The 18,330-nt window shown below is 40.7% G+C and overlaps 1 protein-coding gene across 1 annotated transcript; it reads right to left on the reverse strand.

Annotated features, from left to right (window-relative positions):
- Positions 1-6,635: 6,635 nt before the first annotated feature.
- On the reverse strand, positions 6,636-8,051 carry LOC128194759 (uncharacterized). The gene has a single exon (XM_052870810.1). The coding sequence runs from the start codon at positions 8,049-8,051 to the stop codon at positions 6,636-6,638; it is 1,416 nt and encodes a 471-aa protein (XP_052726770.1).
- Between the last annotated feature and the right edge of the window lie 10,279 nt (positions 8,052-18,330).

Below are 18,330 nucleotides of genomic sequence, written 5' to 3' on the forward strand. Positions count from 1 at the left end.
AAATTCAAAAACATAAATAATAATAATTGTTCAGATTACATGCCTCATTAATATTCTGGCCACACTCGGCCAACAAAAACATAAAAAAAAAAAAAAACATAATAAAAAAAAAAAATAACATAAAGCTTTAAAAATGAAAGAACTCTCGAGCTGGTTGTGGTGGTCTTAGGGAGAGCTCCGTTGAGGGAGCTCTGGTACGAAAAGTCACGAGCGGAGGCGGAGGAATCTCTGTTTCTGGATCGATTATGATAGGAATGGGGAAGAGGTCCAGCAGCCTCGGTGCCCTCATTACCACCCAGCCATTTTCTTTCAAACAAAAAAAAAAAAAAATTCTTGTTAATAATAATAAAAAAAAAAAATCAATAAAATTGAGATCTGATGAGAGTTCTTACCGTACATATACAGCGGCAGTTGTGAAAACTGAGTGCCAGTGGGGTCTATCTCCGCTTGCCAGCGCCTGACCCGATTGCCGTGGTTGTTGAACCAGCAGTGCACGTTGTATTCGCTGGCATCTCCGTAGGTCCTTAGTCGAGACGTGATCTCGACGACTTGCGCTCGGCTTGGATGAGTGACCCCATAGTTGAAGATGTTGGTCATCATCTTGACCTGATCATCTGTTGGGCGCCACCGCTGACTCGTGTATCTCTCGATTTCCATCTCACTCATCATATTTTCTAAATAAAAAATATATATAAAAATAAAAAGAACAAAAACATAAAAAAAAAAAAAAAAAAACATAAAAAAATAAAAAATAAAAGGAAAAACAAGAAGCATAAAAAAATTAGATTAGTTCTCTGTTTTCTTTATTTGTTCTTGTTTCCTTTTAGATTTATTTTGTCCAGTCTGTATTTGATGTTTCTGTGTCTTGTCTTTGATCTGTTTCACGGTCCTTGCAAAGGGGTCCTAAACGGATCTACGTCCTGTTGTCCGGTTGTTCTTGTCCATATTGTTCTTGTATATTATGTTTCTGTGTTTATTTAGTTTTAAGTGGGGTACGTGGCGTTGTTCTACCCGATTGTCTCTGCCATACCTTCAATCGAAGGGAGATTAACGTCTGGTTTCCAGCCGATATACCCCTTAAGTTTTAAGACAGTTGTGTTTTATGTGTTTAAGTGTTTTATGTTTAAAAAAAAAATTGAAAAGGAGATGATAGAAGCAGGAAATAGAAAATAATCAGAAGAGAAAAAAAATGGAAAGCAAGAAAAGGGAGAGGGAGAGCAGGCAAGAAAAAAAAATAATAATAAGGGGCAAGTAAAAAGAAAGGGAAGCAGAAAAGAGGAAAGCAGAGAAGAAAAAAAATGTAAAGCAAGCAGAAAGAAACGGAGATCCAGGTGCAGAGGACTTACCTGGAGTAGTAGGGCTTGCAGAGGCTCCTCGAGGTTCTCAGACTCTTCAGAAGGCGCGGTGGCAGAGGCTCCGCGTAGCTCCAGATGCTCGGAGAAGAGAGGAGAAGAGAGGAGAAGAGAGGAGAAGAGAGAGAAGGGAGGATTAGAGAGAGAGACTAGGTCAGAAAATGTTGCTCGACGTTGAGATTGGCCTATTTATAGGCAAATTGTTTCCACTGTAGCAACAGTTCCGGTCGTTGCCACCGAGACTGTTGTCACAGTGCCAGTCATCTCCTTTTTCAAAAAAAAAAAAAAAAAATTAATTAGCATCTACTGATGGGTGCTAGGTGATTTAGACATCTGCTCATGGATGTCACTGATAACATCTACTGATGGATGTTACTGAAAAATTTCTTCCCATTTTTCCTACTTTTTATTACACTTGTTTATCTTATTTCACTGCTCTGAAATTGATAATCTGATGATTGTGACACACTGAGGACATTGTGTGATTTAAGTGTGGTCTACTGGGAAGAAATTCTGATTTTTCTGTTAGTTTCTGTTAATTTGTATTTGGTGTGTTAAATTTTTTGTTTTTGAGTGTTAAATTTTTTTTCTGTTTTAAGTTGTTTTTAGTGTTCTTGAGTTCAATAAATTTTACATTTTTCTCTTGATTTCTGGATTATCTAAGTTGTAGATTTTTCCTTCACTTACTTACTACTTATAGATTGTAATCCTTGCTTTTTCTTTGCTTGGAAAGATGATTATACGTTTGAGAGGTTGATTTGATTGTGACGAATACCCTATGTGAGATTTGAGCCACTTAATTTTCTTTCTTGTGTGTGATATGTCTCTTGATTGCTTGCACATATGCCTTGGCTTGATTCTTTTTGATATACTTGATTTATATGCATTTTTGGAAGTGATAAAGGCATTTTTGTTCTTGAGCCTCTTTAGCCAAATAAGCCTACCTTGTTATTATCCTTTGATAACCCCTTTGAGCCTATACTGTATATATTTATTTGTGTTGAAGCTCATACACTGATCCTAAGTGAAAAACAAATTATTACCTTAACCTTAGGAAAGTCTGGAGCTATAGAAGTATTTTGTGAATAAGTGTGGTCTCCTTGGGAATTCTGATGAATTGGCTAGTTGGTTCCTCATCATGTTTTGAAATGAAAATTTATATCCTGTTGTGTGATAAAAAAAGAAAAAAAAAGACAGGATAAAAAAAAAATGATGAGAAAAAGAGAAAAATTGAAAAATAATTTTGTGAATAATGGAGTCGAGAAGAGGATTGAATTAGAGGTTTGAGTGAGATTTCACTGTGTTTACATTTTTTCCCCTAGTGCACCTCTATTTCTTCTGAGCTATAGCTACTTATCCAAATTTATCCTCCCCTGTCCTTGGCCCCATTACAACCCAGTAAAGACCTTTTGATCTAAACATGCATATGTTTTAAGTATTGATAATTAGAAGCTTGCCAAGTCTACTTGTGTTTGTTTTCTTGAGTACATCGAGCTGATATTATTATTTACCCTAGACACTTGAGAGAAACACTGTGAGTGCATCTGTGAGGTTTTGTTATTTTTGAATCACCTCTTGAACTGATTAATCATTTTGCTATGTATTGAATTGCGTGGATGATTTCTATAAGTATCTGCTATTCTTGATTTTGTGTTGGATAATTTCTACTTCTTTTATTTGTCCAGAATTCTTGAGAACTGTGTAAATTTTATTTGTTTTCTTGCTAATTTTTATTTTTCTGTCTGCTGAGTTTTGTGTCACCCTCCCCAAAAGTCCTTGAACCATTCCTTGATTTGCGTCTTAATTTTGCCCAGGAGTGCAAAAGACTAAGTGTGGTCTATTTTGATGAATCATTATTTTCTTCACTGCACTTAGTTTATTATGCTAAATTTAATTAGGGAATTGTGCTTAATTGTTCAGTATTTTCCCGTTTTCACTAAATGTGCTTAGTTTGATCAGAAATTCTTATTTTACTTAATTTGAATTATCTGAGACTAATTACTTACATTATTGAGTGCAAGGAAAATTCTGTAAATATTTTGGGACATTTGGAAGGACATTCATTTGTATACGGTGTTATTTTACTGAAGCATTGATATATTTTTAGTGAAAGACTTGTTGATCTGTTTTGGAGGGAGGATCTTAATTCATTTTGTTGAGCTTCTTTAGTTGCTGCAAGGAGGTTTCATCTACCGAATAGAAAAGAAAGGGCAGCTGCACTCATTCAATTATTAATTCATCACGGGTTCTTGTAGGGGGCATGCTGATTTTTAACACTTGCTTTACAAGTGAACGGTGCTTTAATGTGTGTGAAAGTGAGATTTTAATTTTTATTGAATGAGGGCTTGATGGGCTCGTGCTGCAGCATTTGGTAAGAAAGAGTGATGTTAAATAAATAAAGAATGTACATGGGAAACACCATGTCCCACACGTCCTCTCAATGGTAAAGAAGGTGATGATAGCACATTGCATAAGGAAATTGGAGAAGTGTTTATGCTAATTCACGTAGCACATGTCACACGGCCAATTATTTTTAGCAAGCATCATTTTAAGTGGAAGGAGGGGACCACAACAAAGAGCTCACGGTTACACAAGACCCCATATGGAATTTCATTTCAGCAAGCATTTAGTAACTTCAAATGCAGCAACAATAACATCCAGCAGCTTACGTCCAAAGCAAAGTTGGAAGAAGTGAATGCACATGTTAAGGGAAGTGTCTCGGCCTGGATAGAGCTGGAGCAGTCTCTACCAAGCAGCAGCAACACGTTGCTGGCTGGGAGGAAAGACATCCACCATGGCAGCAGATTGAAGCCGTAGTCTAACATCTTCACGCTCCCAGCTGGTCCAGCAACTCCCATCCAGTGCCCATGGCAACATCTCACGTCCAACAACCTTAGTCCAGTAGCTTGGATGAAAGCATCTCACGGCTGGAAGCAACAACACTTCACAGCTGCAAGCTTCATTCACACCTCATGGCAGCAAGGAGGTCCAGCAACGTCTAGCACCACCAACACCAGAAGAAGCCAGCAACGTTGGAGAAAAGCAAGCAGGAGATAGCCCATGGGTAGCTTCAAAGAAGGAGAACCATATGAAGAAGCTTGGTGGGTTTCATAGCAGCATGCACTCCAGCCACCTTGAAGAAAGAAGCAAAAGAAGTGGCACCCATGGTGTTGGATTTTAAATGAAAGAGAAGGAGAAAGTGATGCGTTGTTCACGGCTGTTTGGGAGCAAAGATGCAGCTGTCCACACATCCAGATTACAGCAGCAAACCATCCAGCATTCACACTTCACATGGACATGGAAGAGCACTAGCAAAGAGAAGCCAATACATGGCCTTGGAAGAAGGTGAAGCATCCATAGAAGAGAATCATCCAGCAACCGTGAGCAAAGAGCTGGAATGAGAACGTGTTGGAGCAGCTGAGTTTGAAGAAGAAAGAGCTGGTCCAGTAAAGGAAATACTCCACATCCAGCAGCTTGGAAGCATAGAGGAAGGCACGGATGCTGCATATCCAGCAGCCATAATCACGGCTTGATGGAAGTAGAAGAATCCAAGGTGTAAAAGATGACAGAATGGAGGGCCCTCACCCTATTTTCTCACGGGAAGGCAAAAGGAGAGGCTCACGGGAGTAGCTTAATTGGGCTATAAAATGGAGCAGCAGAGAAGTAGAATGCATTAGATTTTACATTAGTTTAGGAGTAGAGTTAAGAGTTATGTTCTGAGTTTCTCCTCCCCTTTTGGGGGAGGTTTTGTGTTTGATTCAATTTCCAGTTTCCAGAATTGAATTTTAATTGTATTTTCCAATTCAGTTGCATTTCTTAATTGATGTTCGTTGAAATTTATTTTCATTTATCATTTTCTGAAATTATCGTTTTATGAATTTACCATTTTCTAAACTCTCTTTATTTTACCGTCTACTGTTACGTTTTATGCATGTTTACAGTTCCAGTATTTTAATTTCAAACACTGTGTAATTTTCCCTTTTCCATTTTTACCGTCTTTTACCGCTTGTTTTTACCGTCATTAAAATTTATTTCAGTATGTTTAAATTCAGTTGTTTAATTTAATTTCCAGTCCACTTTAATTTTATTTTACTTCAGTTTTATTTAATTTCCAATTTTAAATTTTATTTTTCTGCATCCAAAAACTTTCACAAACCCCCCCCCTTCGTGTTAGATCTAAGACTTAACCGATATTTGGTCCTTGAGAGACGACCTAGGAGTCACTTCCTAGAATATACTGCATTAATTCGTGCACATCAAATTTGACGGGCCGCGACAACCCGCATCACTCTCCCTCAGACCACCGCAACCAGCTCGGGATTTTTTTCACTGAATTTCCTTTTTTTTTTTTATTTTCATGGTCTGTAAAATTAACGATCACCAGTGATCGAACCCCGAACATTGTTTATTTGCTTTTGCTTTATTTTCTGCTTTTTTATTTATTTGAATTTGTGATCTTGCACTTTTTTGTTATATTTGCTTTTTTTCTCTTTTTTATGCATTTTTATTTTATTTATCAAATGTTAAGATCGTATGAGTATATTCAAAATGATATCCTTGTTCAAAATCAACTCTCCGACCTTACTGTAAATCTCGCTCTGATGATGAAATAAAATGGATTTTTATGCTTTTTCCTTTTATTTGGTCCAAAGAAAAAAATTCTAATCGAATAAACCTTTAAAACAAAGAAGAAGAGGACCTAAAAAAAAATTTACAATGAAGGAAGATAAGAAAAATTAACTTCGAAAGATGAGAACCGGAGTAAAACTCAAAATTATTTGCATGAAACAACGAAGAAATGGGCTCAAGATAAGCCTTTGATGGAAAACATGATGAAATACACGCTGACACAAATGTAAAGATGGAAAACATGCCTCGCAATAAATTGGGGAAAATCTGACACTGTAACCTTGTTTTTGATTTTCAAATTTGCTATTTTCGAAAAACAGGAGTTTGGTAATTTGCAATAAAGACAAGCGACTCATGATTTTCATTTGTTTTTGTTTTTTTGTTTTTTTATTTTTTTTTTTCGACACCCTATTAGGACATGATTTCCAGTAAACCTCGGAGATACCAAGTAATGAAAGTTTACATTAACAGTTCATAGATGAAAGCGTGATATCAATGAGCGTAAACCTCATAGTGAGACAAATTAAAGCTCGAGCAAAACAACATCAGTTCCAACTTTTACAATAACTTATGCTTTCCTAAATAATCCGAGAGTCCTCTTCACTTGTCCATGGCATTTGTAGATGTGAACTCACGCCTTGCCACAGTGCTGGATTAACTTTCTTCAAACTTTAAACATCCTGAATCAATCAAAGATTGCACTTTACGTTTCAGAGCCTTGCATGCCTCTATTGAATGTCCACACGCCCCTCCATGATAATCACACCTGGCATTTACGTCATAGCTCCTTGGATACGGAGGTCGTATAGGCCTGGTTGGACAAATCTTTATGAGGTTTCTGCGGAGAAGATCTGGTAGTAGCTCTGTATAGGTCATGGGGATAGGAGTGAAGTTGGCGACCCTCTTATCACGATTGTAATTTCTTCGCTCAATGGCTCGACTGGACCCATAGGAATGTGACATTTGAGGATAGGCAGTAAAATGGGAATTAGCTCTTCGCTTCTTATCCTTCTCATGTCCAGGACCATAATCGTTTAAACTGGCTACTAGCTCTGGGCCTAGTGCAATTTTTCCACTTCTTATGCCACTCTCAACCCTCTCTCCAATTATTACTATGTCAGTAAAACTTGAGGAAATTGAGATGTTTAACATGTGCTCATAAAATGGTGGTTGCAGAGTACTCAAAAACGTGGTAGTCATCTCCTTGTCGCTCAGACGCGGTTCTACTTGAGCAGCTATCTCTCTCCACCTTTGGGCATATTCTCTGAATGATTCAGATTCTTTCTTCACCATGTTCTGCAATTGTGCTCTGTCAGGTGTCAAATCTTTATCATATCCATACTGCCTTAGGAATGTCTCAACCAGATGCTTCCATGAGTAGATGTGAGTAGTATCTAAGTGCATGTACCAAGTTAGAGCCTCGTCAGTTAAACTTTCTTGGAAGAAATGAATCAAAAGTTTTTCATCGAGGGCATAAGCTGCCATTTTCCTGCAGTACATGCTTATATGGCCCCTCGGGCAAGTATTTCCCCGATATTTCTCGAACTCTGGCAGCTTGAACTTTGGAGGTATCACCACATCAGGAACTAAACATAGTTTTTTAGCATCTCCAAATTCAAAACTTCCTTCACCCTCTATGGCTCTCAACCTCTTTTCAAGGACTTCTAATATGCTCTTATCATCCTTAAAATCTGCTGGTGTAATGACAGAAGATGGAGACTTCGTCTCAAGTTGTTTTTTCATTATCGTGCTCTCAATACCTGGTTGGATCGTCTGCCCAGGAATTGTGAAAGTGGTTGCCCCAGGCTCGTCTTCTACTTCAACTGCATTACCTTCGGCCTTTTGAGTGTCAAGATGTCTCGAGTCCACTCCTGAGGGTGGAGTATAATTCGGGGGAAGACCATAGGAAGGGAAAGTTCGTGCTTCTGGAGCTCCTTGTTGTGATCGTTGCGTGCATAAACATCCAGGATCTTGTAAGGCATCCAGGGTCTTTAGGACTTGTCTCATTTGTTCCTTCAGCTGTTGGATATCGGCTTTCATTCCCTCTTGAACTTCTACTTGGTTCTCCATGATTTTGCCACTGGTTCGTGTCCTTTAGGGTATCTTAGATGTTTAACTGTATTTTTTTTTGTGAAACAAATTAAGAAAAAAGAAAAAAAGAAAAAGAAAAGAAAACATAGTTCAAATTCTCTAGTCAGAAACTATAAAGCTGTGAAAATATTTGCCCCAGTATAATTTGGAAATTAACACGAAACAGAGTCAATAAGGTGATTCATCATTCAGAAGTTCCCAAAATGCGAGACATAGGAATTCTTGGTCAACCATCGCAGGCTTTAGTCATCACATTCTTCATTTGTCTGATCAATTTCTTGCAGCAATTGAGGAAAGTTTCAGTCCCCTCAAGCGGGTTGATGATTGACATTACAAACTCAATATCAGCTAAGAACTTAGGGACGTCTTTAATGGCCTCATTGGCAAGGGAAGCTAGCTGTGAGAGACTTCTCTTCCAATTCTTTTAGCTTGTCCTTATTCAACGACATATTCTTTCTTCATCTGACTCACCAATCTTTTATGTTCCCTCTTAGCTAAACGCCGACATTCCTTCTAGTTTTGTCATTGCTGCTTCTATCCACTGCTCATCATTTTGAAATTTCTTCTCATAATTTGGGTAGGGGAAATTAATCTGCATTACAACTTGATTGTCTTAACCCTTTCTGTGATTCATTGGCTAAGGGAAACTTCCACTAACAGTCCATGATCTTGGGCCTTTCTTTGAAGCGAACAACATTTCCCCCATGTGTCTTTAACTTGATGAAACATTTCAGCAAAGATTCATTCCTCATATGATATGCGATGTGGCGAGAGATGCAGGTGTTAGCGATCCTCTCAGGATACTCAAATTATTTTTTGCGCTAACACAAGATTGCAATTAATACAACACCTAATACCCATGAGGGGTACATTAGGATACCTCCCGCAATGATATGTAATCTGCGATCTATGCTCCCAAGGGACACACCATTTAACTTGTTCTTCATTTAAACTTGCACAAAGTTGCGCCCATTCATTTACTCTTTTCACATGTGGTTCACAAGGAACAGCCTAAGACAAGCGCAAAAGTGCCTAAAAGTCACTTCTTTTTCCAATGGTGACCCATGTTCACCTGACTGAGTACCTGTGATGGACTTTTTGTACAAAATCCAATTTTCTCTCGGGTAATCGTTTACAATGTCCTTGTAATCGATTACATACTACAATAATTCGTCCATGGGGTACAGGGAATTTAAGGCGTCTCCAGTCTCACGGGAAATGAACCACAAATACACCACTGGTAGACAACATAACATCTTTCCCTCTTTAAGTTCGTAACAATGATTAAGGGTCCCATAAACTTCAGCCAGGACGGGACATGGGTATATTGCCCGATTTAGTTGTATAGAGCTTTGGCCTCAAGACATGCATTTAATATTTTCCCAAATTCTTTCCCTCTGACAAACTCACCAAATTCTTATACGCCTTGACTCAAATTCCATGTTAATTTCCATTTTTAGCTTAAGGGCCTTAATCACAACTTTATAATTTTTGACTAGAATCCACAAAATGTGACAAGACTATGAAGAAAAACAATGAGCGAAGAAAAAGGAAAAAGCAAAAGAAAGAAAGAAAAAGAGATATGATGATATGTACAAGGTGCGTGATTTTTATTAAGCAAACATGAGGGTTATAAGAATACACATTTCTCCCTTTTGTGCCTTATCAAAGGTTGGATGACAAAAGTTCTAAGGCCAAATATATGCACTCACAAGGATAGCTTCCTAATGCTTAAATCAGGCCACCAGAGCTATGGCTCTTTTCACTGTTTCTCCACAACAGTCAGAGTAATCAACTAGATGTGGAGACACAAATGAAAAGAACAGACTCTGGCTGGGGTTCTCACGATAGCCAAACAGGAAGTACATCCCAGAGTGACACCGCTACACAACCCCTCTATTTCTAAGTTGCGCTCAGACCCGGGTATAGGGCCTCACTCATGATATGCATATGATGTGTGTGTGTGAAGGGAGAATGCAATTGTACACCCCAAACCCTCACCTGCAAAACAACCAGAAAATTCCCAGGCAGATATAACATGTTTTCTATCCTAGGGTTCAATGTAATCAAAACAAACACATATACAATTATGACAAGTATCAAACAAAGATAAAGAAAAAGAAAGGAAAGAAAAACACAAAGAAAAACCACATTAAATTCGCACATCTAATTAAATGGCCTGACTCTCTGGCAGTCCCCAGTGGAGTCGCCATCTGTCGCAACCGGAATCGCGACGGGACGACGATCCATAAAAAGAAAACGGGTTTTGAAAAGAGATTTTGGAGTCGCCACCATAGTTTATTCTGGAAAACTACGGAAAAACCATAAAATGATAAGGCATGGTCAATTTGAACCAGATTCTTGGTTCGGGAGTCGGTTACGTGTAGGGAAGGTATTAGCACCCTACAACGCCTGCCCTAAGGCAGTACCTTTAACTAAATGCGTGAATATGGATGTGGTTTTCAAAATGTTTAACTTTCCCTTACAATAGAACACTGAAGAAACAAACAATATTTTTTAGTTTTTTGGGCCCGACAAGGATTGACCTTGCTCCTACGTATTCTCATGTGAGAAATCAGGGTTACGTAGTTCTTTTGGAAACTGCTTGAGAATTTGTTTGAAAAATTGTTTGGAAAATAATTTGGATTTTTGGGAGAGTGAGCCTGACAAGGACTGGCCTTGCTCCTACGTATCTCCACTTTTGATGGAGAATCAAGGATCACGTAGTTCTGGCAAGGCGATATTGATTGTTGTTCGAAAAGTAGATGTTTTTAGTTTTTGAGGATTTTTATATTTTTTGGTATTTTTGTTGTAATATTTATATTTTTTTGCGTAATGAGTACTAGGCTGATGCGTACGATCGCACGAGCACTCACACGGCTTTCTCTTTTTATTGTTTTGCGTAATGAGTACTAGGCTGATGCGTACGATCGCACGAGCACTCACACGGCTTTCTCTTTTTATTGTTTTGCGTAATGAGTACTAGGCTGATGCGTACGATCGCACGAGCACTCACACGGCTTTCTCTTTTTATTGTTTTGCGTAATGAGTACTAGGCTGATGCGTACGATCGCACGAGCACTCATACGGCTTTCTCTTTTTATTGTTTTGCGTAATGAGTACTAGGCTGATGCGTACGATCGCACGAGCACTCACACGGCTTTCTCTTTTTATTGTTTTGCGTAATGAGTACTAGGCTGATGCGTACGATCGCACGAGCACTCACACGGCTTTTTATTTATTTTATATTTGGGCAATAAGTACTAGGCTGATGCGTACGATCGCACGAGTACTCATACCGATTTATTACATTAAATGTTTTTTAACGTTTTATATATATTTTTTATTATTTACAATTTTTATAATAATTTTTTTTATACAAAAACAACATAAACAAGTTACTATACATAAATAAAATAAAGGGGTGATGGTTACTGTACAAGGAGTCGAACGTTCGTTAGGGAAGACGAACGTTCATTGAAAAAGTTGGAGATCCGCTGAGGACGAACGTCCATTGGGAAGACGAGCGCTCGTTAGGGAGAGTTGACGAACGTACGTTGAGAAAGGGAGCTTGGATGATGAGCGTTCGTTGGTGGAGATAATGAGCGAACGCTGGGAAAGGAGGTTAAATGACGAGCGCTCGTTGGGATGAGCGTTCGTTGGGCGATGAAGGACGGATGCTGAGAAATGGGTTGAATGACGAGCGTTCGTTGGAGCATTCGCGAACGGACGCTAGGAAACGGGTTGAATGACGAGCGCTCGCATGGGCGAGCGTTCGTTGGGGAATTAGGGGACGGACGTTCGTTGTGGAATGGTCACCAAATGATACGTCCAAGAGGAGGCCGAACGGACGCTGGGAAACTGGCTGAATGACGAGCGCTCGTTTGGGCGAGCGTTCGTTTGGACGAGCGTTCGTTGGGGAAATAGGGACGGACGATTGGAAACTAACTGAAAGACGAACATTCGAAAAAGGCTTAACGTGCATTTATTTATGGACCGTGAGGGTGAGTATGGAGGATGGGCAGTTACTAGTAGCAGTGGTCGTAGGGATGAAAAGATGGATGTTGGATATGATGTGTGCTTCTAGTAGCCTTGAGCGTTGGAGATGAAGGGAGGCTTGAAAGCTTGGTTCCCTGGTCTTGTGAAAAGTGGTAGTGGAAGGAAAAGGTGGCTGGAAGGGCGTCGCGGGAGAGCCAGTGCCTTCCTCTATCCGTGGTCACCAGATGTTCCAGATGAATGAACAGCAAGATGAAGATGATGTGAAGATGATGATTTTTCGAGAGAATAAGGATGGTGATGGGAAGATGTAATGGAAGCGGTGAGTGAGTTGTGAAAAAGAAATGGTTGGAATGGTTCCGGATGAGAGGAGCAGAGGGGTTGAAGAGTATATTGGCTGGGAGTAGTGAGGCAAGGTGATAGTGCGGCGGTGCCGGGTGAGATGATATACCAAAGATGATGACGATGAAGCTGAGTGCAGGTAAGGTCCTAGAAAGCGCGGTACATAGAGGAGAATGAGTTACGATGGTGTCAGCTACATAGGTCGCGGAGATGAGTGGTGATGACAGCGGCGGTTGCATGCAGAGATGAGGATGAGAACGACAACAACTTCGGAGTAGCAGCAGCAGTGGTGGCAGCGGACTCGCGGAAGAAGATGAGGGAAAGATGAGAATGAAGATTGGTGATGGTTGGTGGATGAGGCTGCGATGGAGACGGCTACATGCAGAGTTTTAACGTGGTGGTGCGTGATGGAAGCTTCACGGTGGCTTGCGGTGGTGAGGTGAAGGCGGAGTGGGTTTGGGTTGCAGATGAGCTGGACATTAGGGCGTGTTTGGTTGCGGCGCGAGAGAAGAAGAATAAGAATAAGGGGTTTTGGTTGGAAGGCTTTAGACTGGTCACGGTGGGGAGTATAAAGTGGTGCAATGGTGATGAAGGAGTTAGGCAGTAATATTGAGAATGGCAATGGTGGCTGAGGGGCTTGAGATGATGACGGCTGTGACCCAAAGATGGGTTCTTGGTAGTCCCGTGGAGGTGCGTGGTGATCTGGTAAAGGTGGGGGGTTGGAAGGTAGCTTCCCGGGGATAAAATGACAGCGAAGAAAAGACTGACGAGGGAGTGGTGATTCACGGTGGTAGTGAGTTGGTTACAGGAACCTGGAGATGGTGAGTCAATGAAAATGGCTCGCGCTGTAGGGTCAGCCGAGAAACAGTGATGACAGAGTGGTTTGCTGGCTGGGATAGATGATGATTGGTGAAGATAAGTAGTGGCCGTGAGTTACTGGCTGTGTAGGAATATGGAGGATGGGTGTTTGGCCGTGTGAAGTTCAAATGGAGGATGATGATTAAGTGTGAGGGGTGTTGTTGTTGCTGATGTTGTGGAGGAAGATGGTGATAGGGAGTTTCACGGGGCTCAGCTCGCATTCACAGAGGAAGGAACAAAAATGAGAGTTTGAATGGGACGTTGGTGGCACTCACAGTGGCTGGTGGTGATAGCCGGTGGCTGACAGAGAACAATGGTGATGGAAAGATGATAATGGCTAATGAGTGAAATGGTCATGGTGACTGGCGGTGGTCAGAGGTGGTGATTGAAAAGATGGCTTCCCGCTCAGTGTTTTTTTTTTTTGGGTTAATCTGGTTCCGAAAAGGGTGATTTGTTCCTTAGCTTCCACTTTTCTCCGCCTCTGGAAACCTTCTAAATGATTATAGATGTCTTCTAGTTGCAGACGTTGGTTATGGATGGCCGCGTGATGGTTGATGGTAGCATGAAGGTATTTGGCAATATTATGAGATCAAGTTGTTGTTATGGGTAAGGTTTAATATGAACGTATTGGTTGAGAGATTATGCAGAATCTTACAAAGAGCGACATAATATCGGGCGCGGGAAGGAGGATAACATGAACTCAGTGTAACATTAATTTACAGTAACATCAACACACAAGATAATCTTTGGCATGCATTTCAATATCATAGCTCAATAACTTACGTACTTTTGAAGCATTTCAACAATGGATACAGTCACAATTTAAACACACACCTCTTGAAGCTTCCTTTTGTTTCCTCCGCTCTCCGTAGCCTCTTTCAAGTGTTGTGCCCTTCTCCTTTTTGCTGCTGTGGCACACTGGTAATACCTCTTCCCCCCCCCCCCCCCAGTTCAGCAGAACTCTTCCCCCCTGAATGCGATGGTATCCGTGAGAATGAAGAACAAGGGTGTATGGCTGTGGGGTTGGTTATGGGAGATGAATGAAGAGTGGTCAGAGGCGTAACGATGACGTGGTGAAGGAGCGGAGATGGAAATGACGGTGAGGTCCCGCCGGTATGAAGTGTTGGTAGTAGTGTTATGGGATGACCCCGTGAAGTCAATGGGCGGCTGTGACAGTGGGTGAATATGCAGAGGTGAGGATACTGGAGGTTGTGTCTGGCTTTTTGTGAGGATGATAAGTGTGGAAAGGGAAGAGGATGGGTGATGGTATGCGGTGACCGCCACTGTAGTGTTGGGTTAGATGGGGAATGTGATGAAGATGGGGGTGATCAAGATGATGATGCTCGAGGTTCCGTCTGGTTTGGTGAGGATGATCAGAGGAGTTCGGTAGGGAGTTAGTCAGTGAGTGTCGAAGGTAAGTGGGAGCCCCCAGGTGTTTCCTGCGTTTTCAGAGGCCAAACAGAATCAGTACAGAAGAGCCAGATGGGCACTCGTGGGAGACAAACTCAGGTGGGAGTGCCAGCAAAGTGATTCTCTTCTTCTCCCTTTTTTACGCATAAACCCATACTGCGAGTGGCTTGTCAGACTGTTAGTCGTGGGTAGCGGCAGCGGGAGGTGGAGATAGTGGAGTCTGATATTACAGAGTTCAAGGGCAGCCGTTCCAGATGCGTCATGTGGGAGCTCGTGGAAGACAAACGGAAGTGTTAGCCAGGAATATTCTCTGCTTCACCCCCTCTTTTAAATTCCAAAGATCCATGCCTTCTGCAGCTTTCACATGGCAGACATTTTTGGCAGTCGACGGTGGGAATCTTCACTGACGCACCAATTTAAAATGCATAGCCAGTTTTGGACGTTCGGTCAATATGCCAAAAAAACGAACGTCCCAAAATAAACACAACAAGGCCGAACGTTATTTTCTGAACAAAGGATTGAATTATATTTCAACGAACGACAGGAGATCATGCACCAACAAAACCAAAAGCTGCCTATGGACGCTCGCTTATGGTAAACAAAAGACAAGACCGAACGCCACTAATGCGTAAATGATTGAACGTTAATCCTGAGGAAACCGAGCGCTCACAAGGTGAAACAACTGATACATGCCGAACGCAAACAGTAGCCAAGAATGAACGTTCACATAACATGACAACGCTATCTGCTGAACACCAGGCCTGAACGCTCAAAACCGAACGCCAGACTGGCGGTAGAAGAGTAGGAGCGTCCTCAGACCACTTCAAAATACAGCACAGTCTGTAAGCTATAAGATCGATCACCATTTTCTGAACAGGCTGAGCCGAACGTTCAAATTACACACAATCAGTACCAATGCTGAAGAGAAACACATGGAGACCGAACGTTCCCATGAAATGACCGAACGTTCACTAACAAAATATGATCAAGCGCTAAACGATCGGTAAATAAGAATGGACGAACGCTTGATGGACGAGCGGTTGCACGGAGGGTGAAGGGGACGAACACTAGATCAAAGAGGACGAACGCTCGCAAGCTTGAACACTGGCCGAATGGTTAAGTTGAAGGAGTCGAACGTCAATTGGCCGAACGCTCATTGATGACCGAACGGCATGAACGAACGGTCGAGCGAAAGAGGACGAACGGTTCAGTGAAGGACGAACGGTTTCAGTGGAGGACGAACGGTTTCTTTCGTTCTCTCTCTTTTCCATCCTTTTTTTTTTTTAATTTTTGTTATTATCTACTTTCATTTATTTTTTTTTTGATACTTTGAAAAATGAATTTTATTTAATCAACCCGGACGAAATTGAGTGTTGACATCTATCACCATTGGTGAGTTGTAGGTTTCTATTGAGTTTTCTTGCAATGCAAGGTACGGTTGGAACATTTCTGTGTTTGGGGCTGTTTATCTCTAAGGTAAGGGAAGCTAGGTTGTGCTTTTAATTATCAATTTGTGCTGTATGTGAGGAATTATGTGATTAAAGTGCTGTATAGTTAGAAATTCAGCTTGTGAATGTATGTTCCTAAATGTTAAAATGGTGGAAACTGTGAAATGTGATTGATGAGTTGTTTTGGATGAATCTAAATGTTGTAATGTGTGCAAATTGGTGATTGTTATTGGCTGTAATATGTTGTAGTGTTGATGAAGTAAAGTGTGAGGTGATTTGAGTGTGTTTAGAGTGTTTTAGAGGAAGTGAGGTAGTGAATTTGAGTAGTAATGGTCAAGGACTGTTAGAGGCTGTTGGGGTAGTTTAGACAGGTCATATGTGACTGGTTGGAATCATCAAAATGGTCAAGAACAGGTTCAAAGTGGTAGAATTGGTTTTGAGTCTCTAAGTTCAGGAATTGGAGATTTTAGAGTAGAGTTTGGTGCATAAATACTTTAGATTGGGGTTAGGAAGGTGTAGAATCATTTAGTCTAGTCCAATTAAGTATATACATCAAATTAGGAGTGTTAGAAGTTGGTCAAGTTGAGTAAAATTGGTAAGGAGTGGTTGAGTTGCATAATTCTGTAGAATTTTGTTCTGTAGATTATGCAGACTCGCTGTGCGAATGGATTCGCATAGCGAGTTACCTTGGCGAGGTGCTCTCTGCCAATGCACTCGCATAACGAATGGGTGCGCTATGCGAGTGAAGTGAGAGGGTTGCTCTATGTTTGTACATCCGCATAGCGAATCTAATCGCTATGCGACTGGCCAGAGTCTGGAACTATTATTCATTTTATTCGATCAACGAGTGGGTCTCGCTCTGCAAGTGTTTGGGGGGTCAAGTCTCTGGATGAGGTTCTTACGTAGCGAATTGGGACGCTATGCGAGGGGTTGGGGTCTGATGTATTTCACATTTTTATTCGCATAGCAAGTTTAGTCGCTATGCGAGAGATCCAGAGTAGTTGGTCTCTGTCTAAGGTTTTCGCAAGGCGAGTTAGGTCGCTGTGCGAGAAGCTTATAGCCTCGCTATGCGAAGGTGTGCGCTATGCGAGAGGTACGTTCTAGTTCAAGTCTTGTGTACTCTTATGTTGTTTGATATGAATCAATGAGTGTTGTATGAAGTAAGTTGAAGTTGTATCATGTAATATATGTGGTGATTGTGGTATGTTGTAATCAAAAGTGTAAAGTTCAAGTGTGATTAATGGAAGTAATTCCATGATCCTCAAGGAGAGGAGACATGGTGGTGCCCTATGTTGTGATTCAAAGTGAAATCTCTAGTTGAGATTCAAGTAAGTTTAGAATGGATGCAGGAGCTTAGTCTTGGGGGTTATCCTGAAACTCCAATGGTTTTCATTCTCAAGTAGAGAGGATTGATTCATGTCGTGAGGAGTAGCAGGAGGTCCTAGTCTTGGGTGCTTCCAGTATGGCCCAAGGTGAGTGATAACGGACTAACCTCGTGAGTGTGGTAGGGTGAAACCCATTGTCAACGGCTTTGCAAAGCAGTAGAAGCCACCACGAGTGCACGACCCGCCATAGCTCGGCAATCATTCTAAGTCCGGTCAGTCAAAGTCAGTGTGGTGTTATGTGTGAAAGATTTAAGTGATGTGAATGAATAATATGTTTGTATGACTTTAATTGATTGATGTATGATTAATTCTGTTTTAAAATAGCTTACCCTGTTGTATGCTTGTGTTTTGTATGATTCGGCTGTTTTCTTCTGCGATGACCATCCTTTGGATGTGAGCAGCGGGAGAAGATGTTTCCCTGGAACAAGCACTGGATGGAGGTGATGCTGCTGAGTAGATGCTTTATTTCAGTAGAGCTTGTATATAGTTTTGAGTAGACTTTAGTCTGAGTATAAAATTTTAAATTTATAGTTGTTTTTGGATGACCGTAAAGGTATCACTTTATGTTTTAGATGGATAACTGTACTACTTTATCATGCATGTTGCTTCTCTTTATTATAATTTACAGTATATATATTGGGATGTTACATCCATCATCCTATCAAACATTACACATTAGGTATTAATTCATTTATCATTTATTTTTCATTAAGATAATATTCAATTATAATATTTCCAACCTAAATTATATATTTGTAAATTTAGTCAATCACTAAATTTCAAATATAAAATCTCTTTCATCTCTTATAACTTGACATA

The sequence above is a fragment of the Vigna angularis genome, chromosome 11, assembly GCF_016808095.1.
Source record: "Vigna angularis cultivar LongXiaoDou No.4 chromosome 11, ASM1680809v1, whole genome shotgun sequence".
NCBI lineage: Eukaryota > Viridiplantae > Streptophyta > Magnoliopsida > Fabales > Fabaceae > Vigna > Vigna angularis.

Excerpts from the sequence above, each read along its gene's own strand:
- LOC128194759 (XM_052870810.1), bottom strand. The coding sequence starts at position 8,051 with ATGGAGAACCAAGTAGAAGTTCAAGAGGGAATGAAAGCCGATATCCAA.